The 21,643-nt window shown below is 38.9% G+C and overlaps 1 protein-coding gene across 1 annotated transcript in view; it reads left to right on the top strand.

Moving 5' to 3' along the window:
* The window catches only part of CMYA5 (cardiomyopathy associated 5), a 99,124-nt gene that overhangs the window by 58,938 nt on the left and 18,543 nt on the right, over nt 1-21,643 (top strand). The window contains exons 3-9 of the mRNA XM_043470754.1: nt 135-230; nt 1,614-1,847; nt 3,395-3,417; nt 8,098-8,216; nt 12,831-12,980; nt 15,545-15,691; nt 17,173-17,320. Coding sequence (XP_043326689.1) covers nt 135-230; nt 1,614-1,847; nt 3,395-3,417; nt 8,098-8,216; nt 12,831-12,980; nt 15,545-15,691; nt 17,173-17,320 — 917 coding nt within the window. The remainder of the gene's footprint in view (nt 1-134; nt 231-1,613; nt 1,848-3,394; nt 3,418-8,097; nt 8,217-12,830; nt 12,981-15,544; nt 15,692-17,172; nt 17,321-21,643) is intronic.

Below are 21,643 nucleotides of genomic sequence, written 5' to 3' on the forward strand. Positions count from 1 at the left end.
AGTTGATTTGTTTGTGCACATGATATAGCATATATCTACCAAACATACTCAATTTATAAGGAAATTGGAACTCTCTGCTTGAAGTTCTTTTCTCAAATGTCATATACTAAGGATAGCTTCATTATTTTCTTCAGGTTCAATTAGCAGACTTTCTAGAAGATTTGCAAGAAAAATCCTTGAGGATTGAAGCCTTTGTTAGCGAGATAGAATCCTTTTTTAATACCATTGAGGTAAGTTACCTTTTCCTTTTTACTTTATCCCGATGTGCTTACAACATCACAAGTAAACAAACTAAAAGGACCTGAACTGGGGTTTGTGTGTGCATTTCTGGTTTGCCATTGTTGGTTTTGTTCCATTAAAAGTAGTCCTTAAATCTTCCTTCTGTGTTATCAGTGAGATTACTTCCTGTCTAAGGATATATGATGTTCCCTTAAAAACACATACACACACACACATAGGGTACTAACTATGATAGGGCAAACACTTTACATGCTTTGTCCAGTTTGATCCTTACAGTAACCATAAGAAATGGGAGTCATTATTGCTCCCATTTTAGAGATAAGAAACTGAGATTTAGAGTTAAGTATATTACCCAAGGTCATAGTAAGTTGGTAGCCAAGATTGGAACTTACTTGCTCTACCATCCTGCCTTTCACTGGGTTAGCTCTGCAGAGATGCTCTAAAGCGTTGCCCGGTATTCCATGCTAAGGACAGATGAGTGTCTAGGTACCAGTATCACGGTACCGCTGTCTTTGATGAGTTCATGCCGACCCTGCTCTCTCTGCAGTGAAGAAAGGGGATAGGAACGCTCCTTTGATATATGAACGCAGCCCAGACGTCCTTACTGATCAGTCGGGATTGACAGGCTTCTGTGGGAGGCTGGAGCGCAGTTGCCCCGTCACTCCTCATTCTAGCTTACTTGTGAAAGGTCTGCTTAACTCCTGTTGTAAATCAGTTAACCCCGGCTGATTATTTTTAGTGCTGTTGCTGCCCAACCTTCCTGCCACCAAAGTGTTCCTTTTAGACAGTAAATAATAAGATTACCTTATCACTGGCCCCCTAGTCAGGAAAATGCTGTGGATGGAGGAGCCTGGCAGGCTAAGTCCTTGGGGTCGCAAAGAGTCGGACACGACTGAGCGGCTGTCACACACGCTCGTCAGGACAGCTAAGCTTGAGTTGTCCAGATGGGCCGTTAGTTTCTCCGACTCTGGCAGAAGGTACCCTTCCCTGGAGAGCGTCTGTGAATGTGGCACCCTGTCCAGCATCCTCGCTGTCCCCTCCTTCACACTCTGATTTCAGTAGAGTGGGAAAGATGGTGCTGGACCCTCTTGGCTACCTGATCTCCATTCATCGTGACGCCAGGTTTTGTCCTGTGGGAATGCAGGTGGGCAAGAATCCCTACAGATATTTTTGTGTGTGTTTCATTAACTAAAGCCTTCTCGATAGTCTTCTTACAATGACTTCTGTTGCACAGCTGACTATGGCAAAGGAGGTTGATGGGCTGAAAGTTCAGAATGCCAAAGATTAATTCTTTAAAAGGCTAGTATTTCTCGTAAAAAATACATATACTTCTTGTTTCACTCAGAATTGGTTTTTTGTTTTTATTTTTTTAGGAAAACTGTAGTAAAAATGAGAAACGGCTAGAAGAACAGAATGAGGAAATGATGAAGAAGGTTTTAGCACAGTACGATGAGAAAGCCCAGAGCTTTGAGGAAGTAAAGAAAAAGAAGATGGAGTTCCTGCATGACCAGATGGTCCATTTTCTGCAGAGCATGGACACTGCCAAGGACACCCTGGAGACCATCGTGAGAGAAGCCGAGGAGCTTGACGAGACCGTTTTCTTGACTGTAAGCACCATTTCAAACAGATCCAGACACCTTGAACCCAGTCTGGCCCAAGTCTATTTTTAAAAATTCAACTTTTGAAAAAAAAAAAAAAATTCAACTTTTGTTATTTCCTGAGATCATATATATCCCTCTGGGGAGTTTCTATAATTCTCATTTAAAAAGTATTAGGGCATGCCAGATGCCCATGGAAAAGGCCCATCCAATCCTTAAAGCCATAACACCCAAATCCAGCAAAAGGGCACATGGAAGCCAGCCCACAGCATCATCTGTCCGTTCTGTCACAATGGATTGGTCGCCTTCTAAGAGGGAGGGAAGGCAGCCTGGAAACTTTATTTGTGCTATGCTGCCTGTGGGGGCTGGCCTGACCTTGCAGTGCCTGTCCCTGCTCCACTCCCTAATCTGAAATGACCTCTCGACCGTTCCCTCTGAGTCTCGCCAAGTGGAGAGTAACATTTTGGTACACTTTGAGCATGTAAAAGGACGATATACTATGATAACCTCTTTTAGGTATCATGTTAATCTTTTTACAAGGGTCTTCCTGGGGACCAGATTCCTTAATTCAAACGAGGACCCTGGCACAGGGAACCCCTTGAGTGCCCCTCAGATTTCACCCAGAGGCAGCTCTTCGCTCTTCCGATTCCCTAAACTGGCAGTATGATGCTGGTTCCCCTCAGAGCCGGGGTTAACCAGGAGTGATGGCGATGTTTTCCTCGAGGGCAATTCCAGACCCAGTTGTCAACTCCCAGAAAGCACCTTTCTATGATGAGCTGTCAAAGCTCTTCTGTCCTCCCAGCCCTTTAGTGAAGACGAGATAGAGCAAGGCAAAACTGGGCAGAAAATTTGGGTGGGATGGACGTGGCATCCTCAGAGGAGGGTGAAAATCATTCAGTTTTGCATTATGCTTAATTAAGGCAAAGCTTTAGTATTTTAAAATTAAGTACCTCATGTGAAGTATAACAGTAATAAAGTGCTTTGTGTTCCCTAAGAACCTTACCTGGGTTTGATAAGAATATTTTCTTCTCTCTAGAAGAACAAGTTGTGAAAAAGAAAGCATGTTTTTCCTACTTGTAGAAGTGATAGATATCCATTTTAGAAAATTTGGAAAATATAGAAAAGCACAGAGAAGGTATCATCTAGAGAGAACTACTGGTTACATTTTGCTCTCTCCCTCTCATACACTGAACACATTTAAGTCACTTTTCTTGCTTCAGAGAATTCAGTTCTGGAAACTAATCCATTTGTTAATAGAGAGAAGCAGAGCAGAGGCAACTGTCACCACTTTGCCGATGGTGGAGGGTAGACCCAAAGCCCCCTCCATCCGAGACCCCGCTCCCCCCACTTCTGAGCACTGATTCCTTTGTTGCCTGGGATGAAGCCCCCCAAGGGAAACAGCCTCAAAGGTAGCTGAGGAGTGTAGTGGTTTTTAGATGTACGTAATCATAACGCTCTAGGTTGGTTTTTCTTTATGGTTGTTAATTAGTTTCTCTCTCTCTCTCCCCCCGCCCCTCCCCCTCTCTCAATCTCTCTCTGTCTCATTCCTCCGTAAGTCGTTTGAGGAAATCAATGAAAGGTATAGAAAATGTGGCACAATGTAGTGGTGACTGAGAATAGCATGACTGTATGCTTTATTTTTAATATTTTGGTGCTTTATAGAAAATGAGCTGCCAGTTAAAAAAGACATACATTTAGTGAGCTCCTGGATTTGCACTTTTAGCTACAGTGCTTTTAAAAGCTAAATGAAAGCTTTTGAAAGAAAACTGCATGTGCTTTAGTTAAATAACGATTATCATAATGTAGATTTTTAACTGCTTCCTTAAGATGTAATCTGTATTTCCAACCTAATCTAGATTAGGCTATCTTTGCCATCACTGCGTACAGAACATTTTGTAGATGCTTCGACTTATTGGTTATGTATGAGTATTTGAAAGGATCATTCACATCTGCCTTGAGCAATTTGATGACTTATGTAATCTTTAATGGAATGTTCTCTCATTTTCTCTTCAAAAGACAGGCTTGCATTTATCTTCTCTTTCTGTTCAGCTCACCTAAATGAATCTTCTTTTGATTTTTGTTTCGTGTTTGTTGTTGTTTTTAACACTCAATGTAGAAGTTCTTCATTCATTTAAAAGGCAAAACACTCAACAAGAAATCAGGAAGTGTTGTTTATAAAAACACATAACAGCAGATCTTTGTTTATCTTCTGAGCATCTGATAATGAGATGCTCATACTGATCTGACTCATATTCCTTACTGCCCCATAGCCAGGCTTGAGGTCTTTCCTACAGGCTGAGCCTAATGTTTTTTTGAATCATTTTTACCCTTTTAATGTAAATTTCTAAAATTGTGAATATCATCTTCAGTTTGCTTCATTCAGTCTCAAATTGTAAAATAGCATAAAGTAAAAAATCAGGAATTTGTGATATATTAAAATATAGAGAAATGGTTTTCAGTTGGAAACCTGATTTTTTAGATGAGAACCACACAGATGAATCCTGTTTACCTGTTAAGGAAATCTATTTAACAGAATATTGCCAATATGTAAACATTTCTTCCATAATTTAATCATAATTAGTATGAATAAAGATATGGGCAAAGAAATAGACAATGAAAAAATGGATAACAAATGTATAATGAAACTAAAACTTCCCCCTTAAAATTTATGTTTCATATCTACATTAAACTATATTTACAGCTTCTGGGGTAAAAAAAGAATATCGCCAAAATGCTTTAAGAAAACAAGTTGTATATTAATATTGGCAATAATCAATAAGGGTTTTTATTACAGTGGCTCTGTTATAAATAGAATTATTCAGGGAGCTTTGAAAAATGCTGATGACTGAGTCTTACCTCCTGAGATTCTGGCTTAACTGCTGTGTGGTGTGGCCAGGGCATTTTTAAGGCTTGCTAGGTGATTTCAGTGCACAGGCAGCATTGAGAACCTCTGGTTTATCACAGCCTGTCCTCTGGCCCAGTGGTGCCACAGACCGGCTGAGCCTGAATTACCTGTGTGGTTTGTTAAACCAAAGCTCCTGCAGATCCACTGCAGGTGTATCCAGGTGGGACCAGCTCCCACACAAGAGCCAGAGGCACACTGCGCGGGTCTGAAAACGGATACCCAGGCCTTGCTCCCAGCTTTCTTTTCTTTTCTTTTTTTAATTACACACTTCTTCTAAGTATTATTGACATTTATTTTTACCCCCCAAAGTATATGGATTTAGAATGCCACTCTGTATGCACTGGACTGCATACTGGTGTTTTTGCTTATTTATTATATTTCATCCGCTTGTGGAAGATACTAATCAGCAAGAAAATTTAGTGAGTGAAAATTTGCAAATGTGTTTGCCTTTCAAAATGCTATAGTTTCACATTTTTTACTTTTCTAAACATTAGAATATTAACTTACTAATATGAGTTGACATGCATTTAATTCTAAATACCATTTCTTTGGTTTTGTGCTTGAACTTGTTCATCTGTGTGTCTTTTTAATTAATTTTGATCTCATTGTCCAATTGGCAATGAATTAATCTTTGCTAAAGCTGCATGTTGCCAAAAAGAAAGTATACTTGGGATAACCATTATTTTTCTGTAAAGAAAAAAGATAACAAAATTCGGGATTTGATGAAGAAATATGAGCAATTAAAGAAAATCTTGTTAAATGTGCACACATGTGATGAAGATTGATTTTTTCCACAGAAATGAAACCTTTCAGTTTCTCATGACAACTTCTACCTTAAAGTCTCAATGCTATTGGTGTCCCTGTCTATGAGAAATGCTAATTTTCTAGTTTCTTCCCCTTGCTGCTTTTTCTTCCTCTCATCGTATTATATATCTAAAGGCAATGCTTGCATATTAAATAATTTTTCACAACACCAAAAATGCTTAAATTAAAGAATGCCATCAAGCATATTTAGACTCAAAATTTGCATATTCTGAAAAACACATTTGCTTAGAAAATGCTGTTCTGTTAAGAGGACGCATGTTTTTTCTCGGTTTTGCCCTTTTGTGTTATAATAATGGAAGGGAGTCTCAACCATTTGTAGGACTTGCTCATAAAAAGACATTGGCTTGCCCTTACACACACTGATAAATTTTAACAGATCAGTGCATGAGGGAAAATTCAAACATTTTACGTGTTTTATCCAGAGCTATAGCTTCTGTGCTACGAAGTGTCCTCCATTTAGTCAGTGACATGTATTGAGAGGGCTTAGTATATGCACTCGTAACCCCTCTTGGTTCATTTTGAGTCTATCATTTCCGCCCTCTGCATCCCTAAGGCCTTAATTAAGGTCCACGTTGCCTTCCCTCATCTAGAGCATCCCGGGGCCTCCAAGCTGGCTTCACCACTGCTCCGGGTGCTGGAGAGCTTCCCTCAGACTCATGCCAGGGTGTTCTTCCAAAATTCCCTCGTGTAAAAACTTCCATGACTCTCCCTGCCTCAAAGGACAAAATAGAAACTCTTGGTGGACGTGAAAGACTTCCCAGTCAAGTCACAAATCACCTTTCTAGTTCATCTCTAATTGTCTCCATTTCCCAGTTCTCAAGGTCCATGGTCCCCTGTGGCCCTTGAGTGTGTCTTACTCTTTTATAGCCCCAGGCCTTCATTTATCGGAGAAGGCAATGGCACCCACTCTAGTACTCTTGCCTGAAAAAGCCCGTGGACGGAGGAGCCTGGTAGGATGCAGTCCATGGGTCGCGACAAGTCAGATACGACTGAGCGACTTCACTTTCACTTTTCACTTTCATGCATTGGAGAAGGAAATGGCAACCCACTCCAGTGTTCTTGCCTGGAGAATCCTAGGGATGGGGAAGCCTGGTGGGCTGCCGTCTATGGGGTCGCACAGAGTCGGACACGACTGAAGCGACTTAGCAGCAGCAGCAGCTTTCATTTATGCTGTTCTCTCAGCAACACTCATACTCTTTTTGTTGCCTAGGAAACTCCTAAAGATCCTTTAAGACTCACCAAAAGTTACCTCCTCTTTAGGAAGCCCCTAATGGAGCATCTCCCTCAAATCAGAAGATAGTGAATTTTATTATTCCTAATACTTGTAAGCATAGTGAGCACTCTAAATATTTCAGTTGTATTTTATCATCTTTTCCTCTCCTACTGATAACTTTTCCAGACCTAAGATCCTGATATTTATAGACAGCCTACTATGTGCCAAGAAACATAATTCTGTAGTGAAACCAGCAACGTCCTTTTTTGGCATGTAGATTATATTCAGGTGAAGTAGACAGGCAAAAACAAATAGGTTGTAATGAGTCTGAGGAAGCAACACAACAGAGTTAAGTAATGGAGGCAGCAGCAGGACTGGCCTCTCTGAGGGGCTGGCATTCTGACAGAGATCTAAATTAAGTGAGGCAGGAGCCACACAGGTGTCTAGGAGAAGAAAGTTCCAGTAGCAAGTGAAAAGGCTTAGAGTTGGGTGTGTGCTGCCCAAACCCCAAAGTCCTTGGCGTTCCTAGTGGTTGATTTGATTTCTGGAAGGTATTTTCTGTCCTCCTGAGTAAGGTACACAGAGGAGAAATCCTCACCAAATTTTAGGCCCTCATGCTAAAGATAAATGCTTTTGCAGTCCTTCCTTCCCCCGTTTCCCTCTTCAGAATCAACCCTTTTTTTAAGTCCATATTTCACCTGGATGCCAATGCTGAGAGCTGGTATTTGTTGGCATCCCTCTTAATAGCGTCTTGAATATAAAGAAAGTTAACAATTTATATACTGTGGCTTATTTAGTCTTTCGAGAATAGATAGACTTTATACTCCTTTGTTGTTGTACCCACAGCAGTGCCTGGCACTTAGTAGATGCGCATATTTTCTTGAAAGACTAAATGGCTAGATGTATAGTATTGAGAGTTGAAAACAGCAAAGACATCACAAAGTATGTGACTTTCCAGATGGGCTCTGAACCTTTTTTATCTTTAGGGAATAAAAACAATCATTCAAGTGTAATCATTTTTAGGACTAACTTTATAGAGGCAAAATTAAGACTGTATAATTCAATGGAATCTGTTCAATTTAAGGATATAGGAATGGAGTTTCTAATATTACCAGTTGCACTAAAGAATCCTATGAATAGATTTTAGACAGATCTTTCCAGATTTTGAAACATTTTAAATCCTTTTTGGCTACAATGCCTCACAAAAACCACCACCACCAATACCAACAACAATTTCGTTTTGAATAATTGTTCTTAGCTTTCATTATGTATATGTTAATAATGTCTGCACTTATACAGAATTATTTTTCCAACAGGCTGCTTTCTGCAATGGAGAACACTGCTTCTTTAGAGAAAATGCCTGCTGCGTTTTCACTGTTTGAACATTATGATGATAGCTCGGCAAGAAGTGACCAGATGTTAAAACAAGTGGCTGGTAGGAACTTCAATATATTAATTACCTCAGTGAAATTTGGCAGTTATTTCTTGTTTGTTTTGTGAAGTTTTTGAAGCTAAGGAATTATAGCTGGAAAAGGAAAAATCTTTCTTGTAAGAATTTAAAGCTAGATTCTGAAATAAAGTGTGAGACTAGCATACCATTTCAGTTATAAACGGCATTTCCATTTGAAGCTTTGTGACTGTGCTGGAATACTGAGGAGGTGGAAGGACACAGCAGTGGAATCGAAGGGTCTTCTCTCTTCTTTCTCTTGAAAGAAGATTTCTCTCTCTTAGAGATTATTTGCTTCACGCCAGCAGCCAGGTATAGAAGGAAAGAGAAATCAAGTATTTTCATATATGTTGTACAGGTATTTCTTTTGGAGTGACTTTCCCCTCTTCAGTTGAGTTCTTTTTCCTTTTTTCAAACTAAACAGATTAACGTAGAGAACTAACAGCTCAGCATCATGCTCTGTAGCCAGGAGCCTCCTCCTACTCAGCTGTCAAAAGCTTCCTGCCGACTCTTCAAAATATTTTTTAATGTGCTATTTTAACAAACAAGACAATGAAATTTATTTAGATTTTTTTTCAAAGCTGCTGTGTTTCAGTGAAGTAACCAAGTTTCACTTACTGTAAAATGTACTTAGACGCCCTCTTTAAAAGATGCTATAATCTTGCAAAGCAAACCATAAAGACAATTTCTGTTTTCAAATTGAGAATTAACTTTTATTCCTATAGGGAGAGTTTTAATTTAGTAACTAGTAAAAGCCTACTGTGTCTTTAAAAAAACTGAAAAACAAAAAAGCTCCCCAGCCCCCAACACTACATAAAATGAAAAATTCAGTTATTTGTCCTAATAGATTTTCTTTAGGTATATCTCAGAACAAAGGGGTATTTTCTTATGTCTTTAAGAAGCATTTGAATGGAGCCAAGATTGCAAACCAAGAAATTCTGGTCAACAGAGTAGCTCTTTTATTTTTAAGGGATTCTTTATATGCTATTGTTCATTTAGAAGGACATTCTTTTGAATATCTGATGGGCAGTGAGGGGGCATTTTGTACCTTTCAGAGGTCACAAAGTGTTAATGCTGCATTCACAAACAGTACATGCGGCAATCCCAGTAGTTCCAAGCTGTTAAAGGGAGACTGGTCTCTGAGAAATGAATGCCACCCATTGGGCCTCTGCTTCACAGAGTAAGGGAAGGCGGTGACTTTTTTTTTTTCTTTTTTTTTATTAGTTGGAGGCTAATTACTTCACAACATTTCAGTGGGTTTTGTCATACATTGATATGAATCAGCCATAGAGTTACATGTATTCCCCATCCCGATCCCCCCTCCCACCTCCCTGATGGCGGTGACTTTTATAATGAGAAACAGAGCAGCCCCTGACATTTCTTCCCTGCTTACCGATGCCTGGCAAGGTTGAGACTGTTTCTAATTAGACTGTCCTCTAATCTCACCACTCTAGGAGACAGGTTTTATTGTTATTCCCATCTGACAGGTGAGGAAATAGAGGGAACAGAGAATTGTTTCTCATATTGCTCTAGACACACAGATATTGGGGATGTGTGTGGTGGGGGTGTTTGGCCTCAGAGTCTCTGCACTTGAACCACTGGTCTGCACCAGAGAGGCTGAGTGTATTGCTGTGAAAGGGGGGATAACCATAGATTTGTGATACCCAAGGCTTCTTGACTCTGCTCCTAAGAACTTAAAAAAAAATATTCTGGTAAAATATGTGTAAAATAAAATTGACCATTTGAACCACGTTGAAGCCACAGTTGTACAACTATTACCACTAATCCAGCTCCAGAATTCTTTTCATTTTGCAAAACTGGAACTGTGTATCTGTTAAATAACAGTTCCGCAGTCCTCCCACCCACACCGCCAGCCTCTGGCAACCACCATTCTACTTCCTGTCTCTATGGATTTAGCTACTCTGAGTGTCTCATATAAATGGAATTCTGCAATACTTGTCTTTTTTGTGACTGGCTTATTTCACTGAGCATAATGTCCTCTAAGTTCATCCGTATTGTACCATGTGTCAAAATGTCCTACCTTATTAAAGCTGAATAAATCCCATTGTATGTCCATACTGCCTTTTTCTCATCCATTCACTTGTTGATATACTTCTGAGTTCCTTTCCCCTTTTGGCTACTGCAGATAATGCTGTTCTCCTGGGGACTTTCTTGAAAGCTCAGTTGAGTGGGAATCTGTACTGAAGTGCAGGCTGATCTGATGCTGAGCTCATTGAGCATGACAGCTCGTTATGGGCATACTCTGTCAGGCAGAGGGAATCCATGGGGGTGATGCCTTTGCCCAGTTCCTTAACCTATGTCTAAGAAGCCTTAAAATCATTTCGCATTTTTTGGCATCACTCCTACTCAAGTTTATTACTCTAGAAGTATAAATAGTGTTAATAATGTGTAAAGCCTGAGCCTCTGATGTTCTTGTGCCACATAGGAATTGTAAATCTAGCCACTGTTAGTACATTACATACATGGACTATTCATACTCCCTTTTGAATTTTAGAATAGTTTAAATAATAAAAGTGGTTCTTGTTTTGAAATAAGATGTTTTAGTTTCAATGTTTTTAAAGGAGTAGATTAGGTACAAAATTATTTCTAGCCTACATGCATTGCTTAATTCCCTACAACTGCCTATTCCTTAAAATTTGTTGATTTGGGAGGGGGGCTCAGTTATCAATTTAAAGTTTGCTAAAGTACCTGATACGAGATTTCTGAAAAGATGTTACCATTTTAAAAAGCACGTAAAGCTCAAAGTATAATTCATAGAGGAAAAGGGAGCATTTTCATTGTTTGTTCTTCAAAACGTTCTCCAGCACTACTTCAAAGATGATAGACAGTAGTCAATCTGCTTGGCTCTTCCATAAACCAGGGCAACATGAAAATTTACTGAACTACATTTACCTGGTGGACCCCTTTAGAGTGTGACCCTGATTTTCTGCTGGAAAGACGAACAGAAAAGTCGCAGATAGTGTAAGAGCCTCTGATGCACTGTCAGCCCTTGTGGAGGTGCTCTGACGGGTGGGCTTCCTGCCTGCTCACGCAGCCTCCTGGCATGCCTCACGCCTGTGGTCCCTCTTTTTTTACCAGATGAAGGGGCTCTACTTCAGCCCCATCGTCAGGGGCTTCCTGCCTTCTCCCCTCCATTTTCTGTGCTCCTGCAAAGGCCATGTTGCTTTCTGAATGTTAACCCTGGTTATGTGTCAAGTACTTTGCTAAGCACTTGATATGTATTATCTTGCTTTTTACAACAATCCTGGGAGGAAGCAGTATTATTGTTGTTTTCCTGTTTTAAAGATGGAGGAACTGAAGCTGAAGTAACACAGCTTACAAGTAGGGGATCTGGCGTTTAACCTTAGGCCAGTCTCTCCCCTCCAAAGCTCATGAACTTGCCCATTCTCTTGTCTTCCTTCTCATTTTTCATAACTGTGTATTTCGTCAGCTCCTTATCTCTGTATTGAATCTTTTCAATGTGTCTCTTTTTGTTCCAATTCTCTAAATTTAGAACCATTTATTTCTTCTAATTTCCACTTTCCTGTTGAACTAACCTTTGTTTTCTTTCCCTTCATTGTTGACTTTTAATAAAGTAATCACATAAAATTTAGCCTATATTATTTAGCAAGCTCATCTCTCAGGAAATTGTTGACTGGAAAATAATAACCACAAAAATAAAATTTAAAACAGTTCATCTGTTCAACTATGGGAATAACCTTTTCCTCTATTTGGTAAACTATATTCAATGCTTTTATATCTCAAAAATTTTGGAGAATTTCATAGGAGCTTAATTTATGGCATTGTATGTACATGAATGTTCAATATGCATAACTATAAACTTTTTAAATCTCTAGTAAAACACTTGAGAATATTGTTGCCTTTAAAACGCAGAACAATTTATACTATCTAGGATTTATACTAGATATCTAAATCTTATATTTGAATCAGTTAATAGGGTGCTTTTCCCTCATGTAATTTTTACATTTTTTTAAGAATTAAAAAAAATTGTAGGTATAGTCATGTTGGATATGGGAAAATGGGGTAGTAGTTTCAGAAAGTGTATTTTGATATTTTATTCATGCAAGTCTTTTGCAGCCTTGATAATAAAGCAACTATAGCTAAAAAGGGTTTCCTCGATCTCTATTTGAATATAGATTCTATATTGACATAGAAGGATATGATGTTGGTTACTAGCAATGCAAACTCAAGGTTTTGTTTTGAAGGAAAACCAAATCATTTGGTGCATCCTCTAACTTGTATAAGTTTATTACTCAAAGTACAGGACTGCAGAAGAATATTATCAAGTGATCCCATTGGGAGGTCCATTTTTTTTTTTAATTTCTATGTGTATCATAGTAAATGTATGCATGCAGAGAAGACATTTTGGAGAGAGTTACACATAACTATAATAACAGTGGTTGCTTCCAAGGGATATCCTTGAATTTGGGGGGCTGTTGAGAACAAGATAGCCCTCCCATTTTTCCTCCATGTACTTCTGTATTGCTTGTGTTATTATCAATAAGCACAGGTGACTTTTGCAAAAAGAAAAAGAAATCAATAAAACAGCATTAGTTGTAATAAATCTTGCTTATATTCCAGTTCCACAACCTCCTAGATTAGAACCTCAGGAACTAAATTCTGCCACTAGCACAACAATTGCTGTTTACTGGAGCATGAACAAAGAAGACGTCATTGACTCATTCCAGGTTTACTGCATGGAGGAGCCACAAGATGACCGAGAAGTAACCGGTAGGATTACTAACACGTATTCAGATGCATATGTACTTTTCTACATCTTAATGTGTACTATTTAAACATATGCCTATTATGACTCTTTCTGCAAAGCATTTGTAGCCACTTATAAAAGCAACAATGAACCAACAATTATATAATGAAATGACATATAAGCAAAAGTTGGAAATCAGGACCAAAGAAAACAAGAATGCATAAATATCATCTTGATGATGAATACTTTAACATGAATAAAGTTCATGAATGAATACTTTTCAACATGAATATTTTAACTGAAATTCAAATTTGGCTTTGAGTTCTCAGGTTAACAAGAGCAATTGAGTGATTCTCATTTTCAGGCATGAGGTAACATACCAAAGTGTTGAAAACAAAGTTTCGATCAGAACTGAAGTCTAAAACACAAGCATAAAGTGTCGCACTTTGCAGAGGAGAAATGAGCTGTATGTAGGACATGGGCCTCCACAGTAATTTTAGTGCAGTTGCAGCATTGGATATCATGGTTGGCATTTTCTCAGATCCCCCTTTGATAAAAGTTGCAAACAAACTATAAAGGTAAATTCAGAGTTCACACTTCTCAAGGCATGAAAAGACTGTATGGTATAGTCTTCTGGTGTCCCAAATTAACGTGAAGATAGAGGTAAAAGAGCTTGGGAGGGTGAATGGATCGCATGTCTTACAGCTGAGCCTTTTGTAAACATCTCTCTGTTCAGTAAGACCTCTCATTAGTCCTAGAAGCCAAGCACTTTGATGGATCAGAGTTGGGAGTGCTGGCATTCTCTGTTGCTTGTTTAAGGTAGACCCATATTTCTGGAAATCAGATGAGCATGTGACAAGATTGCCATGGCATAGGAACCAATTTGTAATAAGGAATGAATTATAACTTATTTCACTGTTAATCAATATTTAAGACTTTTGGGATGTCATGTGATACTTAGAAAAAGTAAGAAAGCAACCATAGGCATATTGTAAAGTTGGCTAAATTTGTCTGTAAGAACTCATATCTTATTGGGAACCTATTACCATATACCTGTCACAGCACAAGAAAAGTGCTCTTAAAAAAAAAAAAGAAAGAAAGAAAGAAAAGTGCTCTTATTCCCATTTGCAATTAAGAAAACAGATGTGAGATTAAATAATTTGCCCAAGACCACAAAAATTACTTGGGACCAGGACAGGTTTTAAATAAAGATCTTTCAGACTTCAAAGCTTATGTTTCTATTTGCTTGACTCTGTGGTTGTTTTGTTATACCACACTTCACCTCCCTGTATATCCAGGTATATCAGAGAACCTCATGGCTCTCCAAGACTCCTCTGAACAGCTCTTTACTTCCTGGAGCACTTTATAAAGTGCTCCACCTCCCCAACTTCCCCTATCATCTCCCAAACACATACCTGTCCCGTGTCTCATTTCTCTGATGCCTTGAACTCTGCTGATGCCAGTTCAGTAATCTGATGGTCTAGACTGTGATGCTATGCTGCGTGTAATAGGTCCCCAGTGACATATATTATATGCTTTGTTAAAAGGCGTACCAGGCTAAATGACTTAGTCTAAAAGGATAATTCTATTGAGAACCACAGGTTCTAGGCTATGGGGGAAATGTTTTTCAGTGTATATATGTCTTTATGACATTATTCAAGCCAAAATGTACAATCCAGGGAAATATATCTCACTGGTAAAGAGAGATGCAATTGAAGAAGCCTGCTGAATTGAAGATTTCCTAAATTTACTTTAAAAGGGAATAATCTGGGTTTATTAACTGGAGGGATTTTGAAGATATGACATCCTAGAGTAATAAGAGAGGATACTTGGAATCACCAGAGGCTAATTTAGAAAAGAAAATCGTTCTTTTAAAAGGAAAGAAATTTCAGTAAGAATAATCAGATTGGCCCAAGGGGCAGGTGTTCAGAATGTTATTGAGTAATATTTACTACTAAAATACTGAAAGTAAAATAAGTAATTTTAGGAAATATCTTGATTGAACAAAGTTATTTCTTAGAATAGTTTATGCTCTGTCAACAGTGTTTAAGTATTTCTATCAATTATGGAAACCTCTAGTTGAAAGAATTCTGGAATTCATGATAAGGAATCAAGATTTGAAACTTTGAAAATCATACTGAATGGTTTACTAATCTATAAAGATGCTTTTTAACATTGTACATTTAGGAAACATGGGATTGTCCTTATTTTATTACGTACTCTTTTAAAATATTGCCATTGCTTCTTAAGACTTTTCTTGAGAGTGGATTACTGAGATTAACATAAATTCCATGCAATTTTAGTATTTGCTATTAAAACAAGTTACTTTAATTGTGGTATATGAAACTCAGAATCTCACTAATGTGCTATTATGTTCTGGTAAGTGTTCACAAGTAATACTATGTCATTCTCTTTTGGAATGTTATTGCTTGAATGTTCTTAAATGCTATCTACCACATAGTGATGTCTGTAAGTTTATCAGTTTGTATTTCCCACTGAAAAATGTGTAGTTGAATTTTTCCAATAGCTATAGCTTTCAGTTAACTTAGGAAGATACCTTAGAGTTTATGATTGTGTTTTATGCTAGATTTGGTAGAAGAATACAGAGTGACCGTGAAAGAAAGCTACTGTGTTTTTGAAGATTTAGAACCTGACCGATGCTATCAAGTGTGGGTAATGGCTGTGAATTTCACAGGATGTAGCCTGCCCAGCGAAAGGGCAATCTTTAGAACAGGTAAGGAGATGGCAGGGGCTTCCCAGGTGGCTCAGTGGTAAAGAATCTCCCTGCCAATGCAGGAGACACGGGTTCGAACCTTGGGTTGGGAAGATCCCCTGGAGAAGGAAGTGGCAATCCACTCCCGTATTCTTGCCTGGAGAATTCCATGGACGGAGGAGCCTGGCAGACTATAGTCCAAGGGGGTCACAGAGGCGGACGTGACTCACCAACTAAACAACAGTAAACAAGGACAACAAAAAGGAGATGTTAAGGGGGTGTTAAGAGGCAATACTCAGTTCTTTACAGACTATTAAGATCAACCAATAAGCATTTGTTAAGCACCTGTTGCATGCTGGGTGTTGTACAGTGCTGGGTTTACAACAGTGAATAAGACTGGGCTCCTCATCTCAAGAAGCTCATACTCAAGTGGGGGAGATACAAAACAAAAAATCATAGAAAATGTGTGGTAAGGGCCGTGATCCAGAACACTCTAGAAGGATATCCAAGACTGGCTGGGGCAGGGACAGGATCAGGAATGGCTTCCTAGAACTTATGCCTGAATGTAATCATTAAAGGACCAGTAGGAAGTAATATGTTAAAGGAGTGTATTCCATCTGAAGAAGACATATGAGACAGGTGTCAAGGTAAGAAAGAGTAGGGAGTGTGCAGGATACAAGAATTTTGGTATTATTTCTTTGACTTAAAAACAAGGAGAAGAGGACATGAGTTAAGAAAGGCTAGTACATAGAGTTCATACTTGCTAAGGTAAGAAGCTCAGGCTCTCATATGGGTGCTAGGAGCCCCCAAAAGATTTTTCAGCAATGGTATTCAGCTGGAAATGCATTCCCGTGATGGAATCTTTTCACAGGGGCTTAAGCAGCTGTGTCAGAAGCCAAGTTTGCATTGTATTTAAGATAATTGTAACTGCCTTAGGGGGAGAAATGACTTACTCCCTCTGTTTTATCCTTTCTTTTTGCCTTTTTTTTTCAATTTATTTTTTTTATTTATTTATTTTTTATTAGTTGGAGGCTAATTACTTCACAACATTTCAGTGGGTTTTGTCATACATTGATACGAATCAGCCATAGAGTTACACGTGTTCCCCATCCCGATCCCCCCTCCCACCTTCTTTTTGCCTTTTAAAACAACTTATTGAGTACCTATTGATGGCAAGATCATGGCAGCTAACTTTTGTGTAAAGGAAGGGACAAAAATCTTCATATTATTTGCTTGTATATGTATGAAGAAACCCTGGTAGGATTTATAGAAGAATTTATAGAAAGCTACTATCAGAAGCTGTCTGGGGATGGGTGAAAACTGGGCAGTTTGAAAGGCAAAGATGGGAGGGAGACCTTTCACTATGTATATTTTTATACTTTTGGGTTTTCAACTCAGGACATATTTAAAAAAAAAAATTTAAAATCATCCCCAAGCCCAGCGACCAGGGCAGCAGAACTGCCGTAGACAGCCCCACAACTGCCCTGGCTCTCTCCCCGCAGCCCCCTCCACCCCTGTGATCCGCGCCGAGGACTGTACTGTGTGTTGGAACTCAGCCACCATCCGATGGCGGCCCGCCAGCCCGGAGGCCACCGAGACCTACACGTTGGAGTACTGCAGACAGCACGCTCCCGAGGGCGAGGGCCTCAGGTAAGGACCCCTCTCCGTGGGAAGAGCCTGGTGTGCCGGAAGCCCAGCGCAGGGCTCTCGACCAGCCTCTAAGTTTATGGTCACAGAGGGAGAAACGCTTCCTAAAACCCTGCTGTGCTAATGAAGCTGTTGACTTGATTTGCAACTCTGTCACTATTCATCAATGAACTCTAAGTTTGTAATAAAGCACACGCTACAATGCAGAATGGTGACTCCCTTATAAGAAAAATGTATGTGAATTTTAATAAGATAGAACATTCTTTGAAGTATATTTAACTTGAATCATTAGACAGGATATATGCATATGTTCTGTGCTTTTTTAGTAGTCATACAGAATAGGTACCACCTAACTCAGGAAACTAACAGTGAGCTTGTATATAATGTAAATTTGAATGTCTCCATAATATATTGGTAATAAAAAGGAGCTAATTACATTTACATTATCACAGACATACTTGCCTCTTCAAGAGCATGAAAAAATCCAGTGATTTTTTCCAGGAAAAAAGAAATGTAAAGTTCTCTCAATAAAAATTATGAAGCTAAAATTTATTAATAAAAGTCTGTATATCCAGTGGGTCTTTGGTAAATGTTAATTTATTTACTGAGGTGGTGTTTTCTTTTTTTTTTTTTTAATTTTTCTTTTTTCTTTTTTTTTTTTTTGAGGTGGTGTTTTCTTAACCTCCAATCTGTGGCAATAGGGAATGATGTTCCATGATGAATATTTAGATTATTATTGATATCCATATTTTGCTAGAGACATTTAAAAATCAGTAATTTTCTGAGGTAAATTATTTTGGCAGGATATGGAACTTGGAAATAATGGTATGAAATCAGACAGCTTTTTAATAAAGTGTGTTATTTAAGCTCTTGATTGTCTTCCTGATCAAGCCACAGCTGTTTATTTAGCTATGATGTGAGGTTTCAATCAACTGAGCAATAATTATCATTTCTTTCAAATATGTGAAGATAAGCTTCACAAAATAATGATCAAAGGATGAAGTAACGTTGAGTGGAGTGTATAAGGGTGAGATGTAGGCATTTCAGCCGAAGTGAGAACACAGTAAACATACAAGAAACAAACGTCTCTGTTAATGTGCCAGTTGCTGGAAGGCAGGACTCAATGATTAGCAAATAGCTGAGTGGTTAACTCAGAGAGAGAAACCCACACACACAGAGACAGAGACAGAGAGACTTAGGAAGAGAAAGAAAGAATAGAGGAAGGAAGGCAGAGTGAGACAAAGACAGAAACACACAGAGAGATTATTACTGGCTTCTATTAAGCATTTACTATATACCAAGTCACTGTCCTAAATGCCTTATGTATGTTGCTTTATTTAATCCTTACATACACTCCGAGAGCTAACAGATGCTTTGAGAGCCTAGCAGTTAGCGAGTGGCAATCAGGACTCAAATCTTGTTTTGTTAGTTTTCAGAGTCCAAGCTGCTAACCACTGTTGAATGTCACTCATGAGAGTCCTGGACATTCTCTGCATAAAAACTTTTGATGCTGTGAGAGCATTTGATCAGAAGTGCCTGAGTCCCCGGGCAATCTCTCCCATCATTCTCCATCATCAGTGAGGAAACCCAGTTCTTTCCAAGGCAAGACCAGACCATGAAGGAGTGCTTTGGAGTGACTCATCCCTGTTATAGCATTGGGACTCAGCTGGCATTTGCATAAATAATACCAGCACAGTTGGATTCTTAAATCGGCAGAAGTCTGGAAACCCTGAGACCTGGTAGCCGTTTCACCGAGGGAACTGTGATGTCATCTCTTAAGTGTGGCTACAGGGAGCAGGGAAAGGGGAGAAGGAAGGAGAATGGCATCACCGAGGGCCTTCGACTTGTCAGGCTATGTGCTAAGTCTCATCTAACTCTCTTGACAATTCTAGGAGGGAGGTCATGACTTCCATTAAATGAGACTCAGGGAGGTTAAATAATTTGGCCAAGGTATTAAATGATGGAGTGAGAGTTCAGAGTCAGGATGCAAATCAGGTTCATCTTATTCTTTCTACTACTTCTGAAACTTGTGTCATTATACAGACTGAGTTAACATACCTTAACAGCCCAACAACTTGGAGTTATTGTATACCCTTGGTTTCTTTTGTCATATGAAAAACATAGATGTAAAGAGAGAACCCCTTTAGTTCATGGTTTTCCTTTCTCTGGTCATTCTGAGGCTCTCAAAAAAAGTTGATTTAATATCAATGATGAAGAATGCATTCCAAACAAATCCTTCATCAAAGCTAGAGAAATCAATGACAGTTTCATTTCTAGGGAAAAAATAGCCTTCCATCAGTTTCATTAAGACAAAAGTTGAGCTTATTAAAACATGACTTGTCATTCATTTATGCCTTTGACACTTTGCCAGTGGGTTCTCTTAGTTTTTCTTGCCAAAGGAGAACATCTGAGAGACTGGATAAGCACAAGTTTATAGAAGTTATGAACCAATACAAGAATCCTTTGTTATTGAATGGACCTAGTCCAACAAGTTTAGAAGTGAAGGGAAATTCCACATTCTGAGCCTTGTTGATAGTTTGGGGCTATGTTGGAGATGGAGCTCTTTTCCCGTTAGGTGTTAAAAGACCCCTCAGTGCCAGGAGGTGGAATGGTATGTTCAATCCACAGCTCAAAGATGACTCTCCAGGCTCTTTGGATACCTGATGCATCTCACAATAGGTTGTTTTTAAGGCAAGCACAATTTTGTTGGCCACAAATCACTACCCTGTTCGTTTGATAAGTCTATCGCTGACACACCACATCAGAGTGATCCCTCACAAATACAAGAAGCCTCAGCGCTTTATATCTCTGGTTGGCATCAACAAACTATGAAATAATTCATCCTTAATTTCAGAGGCCCAGGGCTGCAAAACTCATTTGTATCTCTTTTGGTTCTCCAATTTAAGAGTTCAAGAGGGAAAGAAAATTCGACTCTTTTGGAGTGGTCATGTGTCTTGTGTCTTTGACCATCTGGTGGTTAAAACCAACTTTGAAACATTCCTTACAATGTTTGATGGTTCAAACTCTATTAAACATTAGCTATTTAGCAGTCATCTATATTGCCAATCTCTAGGATGTCAGCTGTAGACAGCTAGTCAGACAGTAGAACTGATAAACAAAGAATCTCAACATTTTATCACCCCTAGCTAACAAAGCAAACCGTCCCTAGTTTTCCATTTTATTAGAACCACATTCTTCACTTTGGTTTTCTGCATAGCAGTGCATAATTAAAGTTATTTTGTGTCTTGGAAAGAACAGCAAGCCAAGGATTGTCTGATCCCACTCACTTGTTGGCTCCATAAAGGGATTATTATGTAAAGTTGCAGCCTCAGTGCTTGGGACAGTATCTGGCATATTGTAGCTACTCAGTACGCATGTGTTACCTGAATGGGTATATATCATTAGCACTGAATACATAATAATAACAACGACAATAAAATTTAGGTCAGTTTTGAGGATGTTATTCAAAATAAGAAAAAAAAAAAGTGAATTGTGCCAACAGAATAAAGAAGAATGGTGAATGAGTTAATTTCAGTGAATGGATACTTAATTAGGAGATAGGACTAGTCTAACTTGGAAGATTGGAAACCTTTTCATGGACCACTTATAGGGAAGGACACTTATGATCTTATTTATCCATTGGTTACATAACCCTTGCATACATTCTAGATTCTATGCAAAACCCCTATGCTAAATCAGATGTAGAAATAAAACACATACAAAAAAACCCATAAAAAACTGGGTAAGAACAGGAAACTTTCTGTGCAGCTCTTCATTACAGGTCTATTTAATGAGTGAATGAGAAGGTGAATGATGGCATTAGCCCATCTCCTTTTGCCCTTGCCAACTCCAAGTCATCTCACTGACTGGAATCTCTAGCAAAGAAAAGATGGAGAACTAAACAGAACTAAAAACTAAATGAATTTAGATCTTTCTCACCCTCACACCTCTGAAAAGACAGACAGCCTTAAAAGCTCTTGTCTGGAGTAGGAAGAGAAATTGAAATGAAGAGGGGAAAAAAGGATGACTAATATGAAATTGCACATACGCACATGGGGGGCATTGATTACCCTTTAGATTAGGGAGTCTAATTTTGGTTGCCAGAACAGAAACACATCCATCTTCAGACTGGCGTTCACTCTCCCAGAATGATGACCTCTAGAAATTCCAGTTTAAGACCAAAGATGCTGGTTGACCCCTTAGAGGAGGTGTTTAAACGCAGTGAGCCTGTTGTGCTCCCGAGCTTCCTGACGTGGTGTCTGAAACAGCCGAGCAGTTGTCCCCCTGCCATCATCCTCACAGAAAACACATTTGCATATTTTGGTG

Source organism: Cervus canadensis, chromosome 6 (assembly GCF_019320065.1).
Source record: "Cervus canadensis isolate Bull #8, Minnesota chromosome 6, ASM1932006v1, whole genome shotgun sequence".
Lineage (NCBI taxonomy): Eukaryota > Metazoa > Chordata > Mammalia > Artiodactyla > Cervidae > Cervus > Cervus canadensis.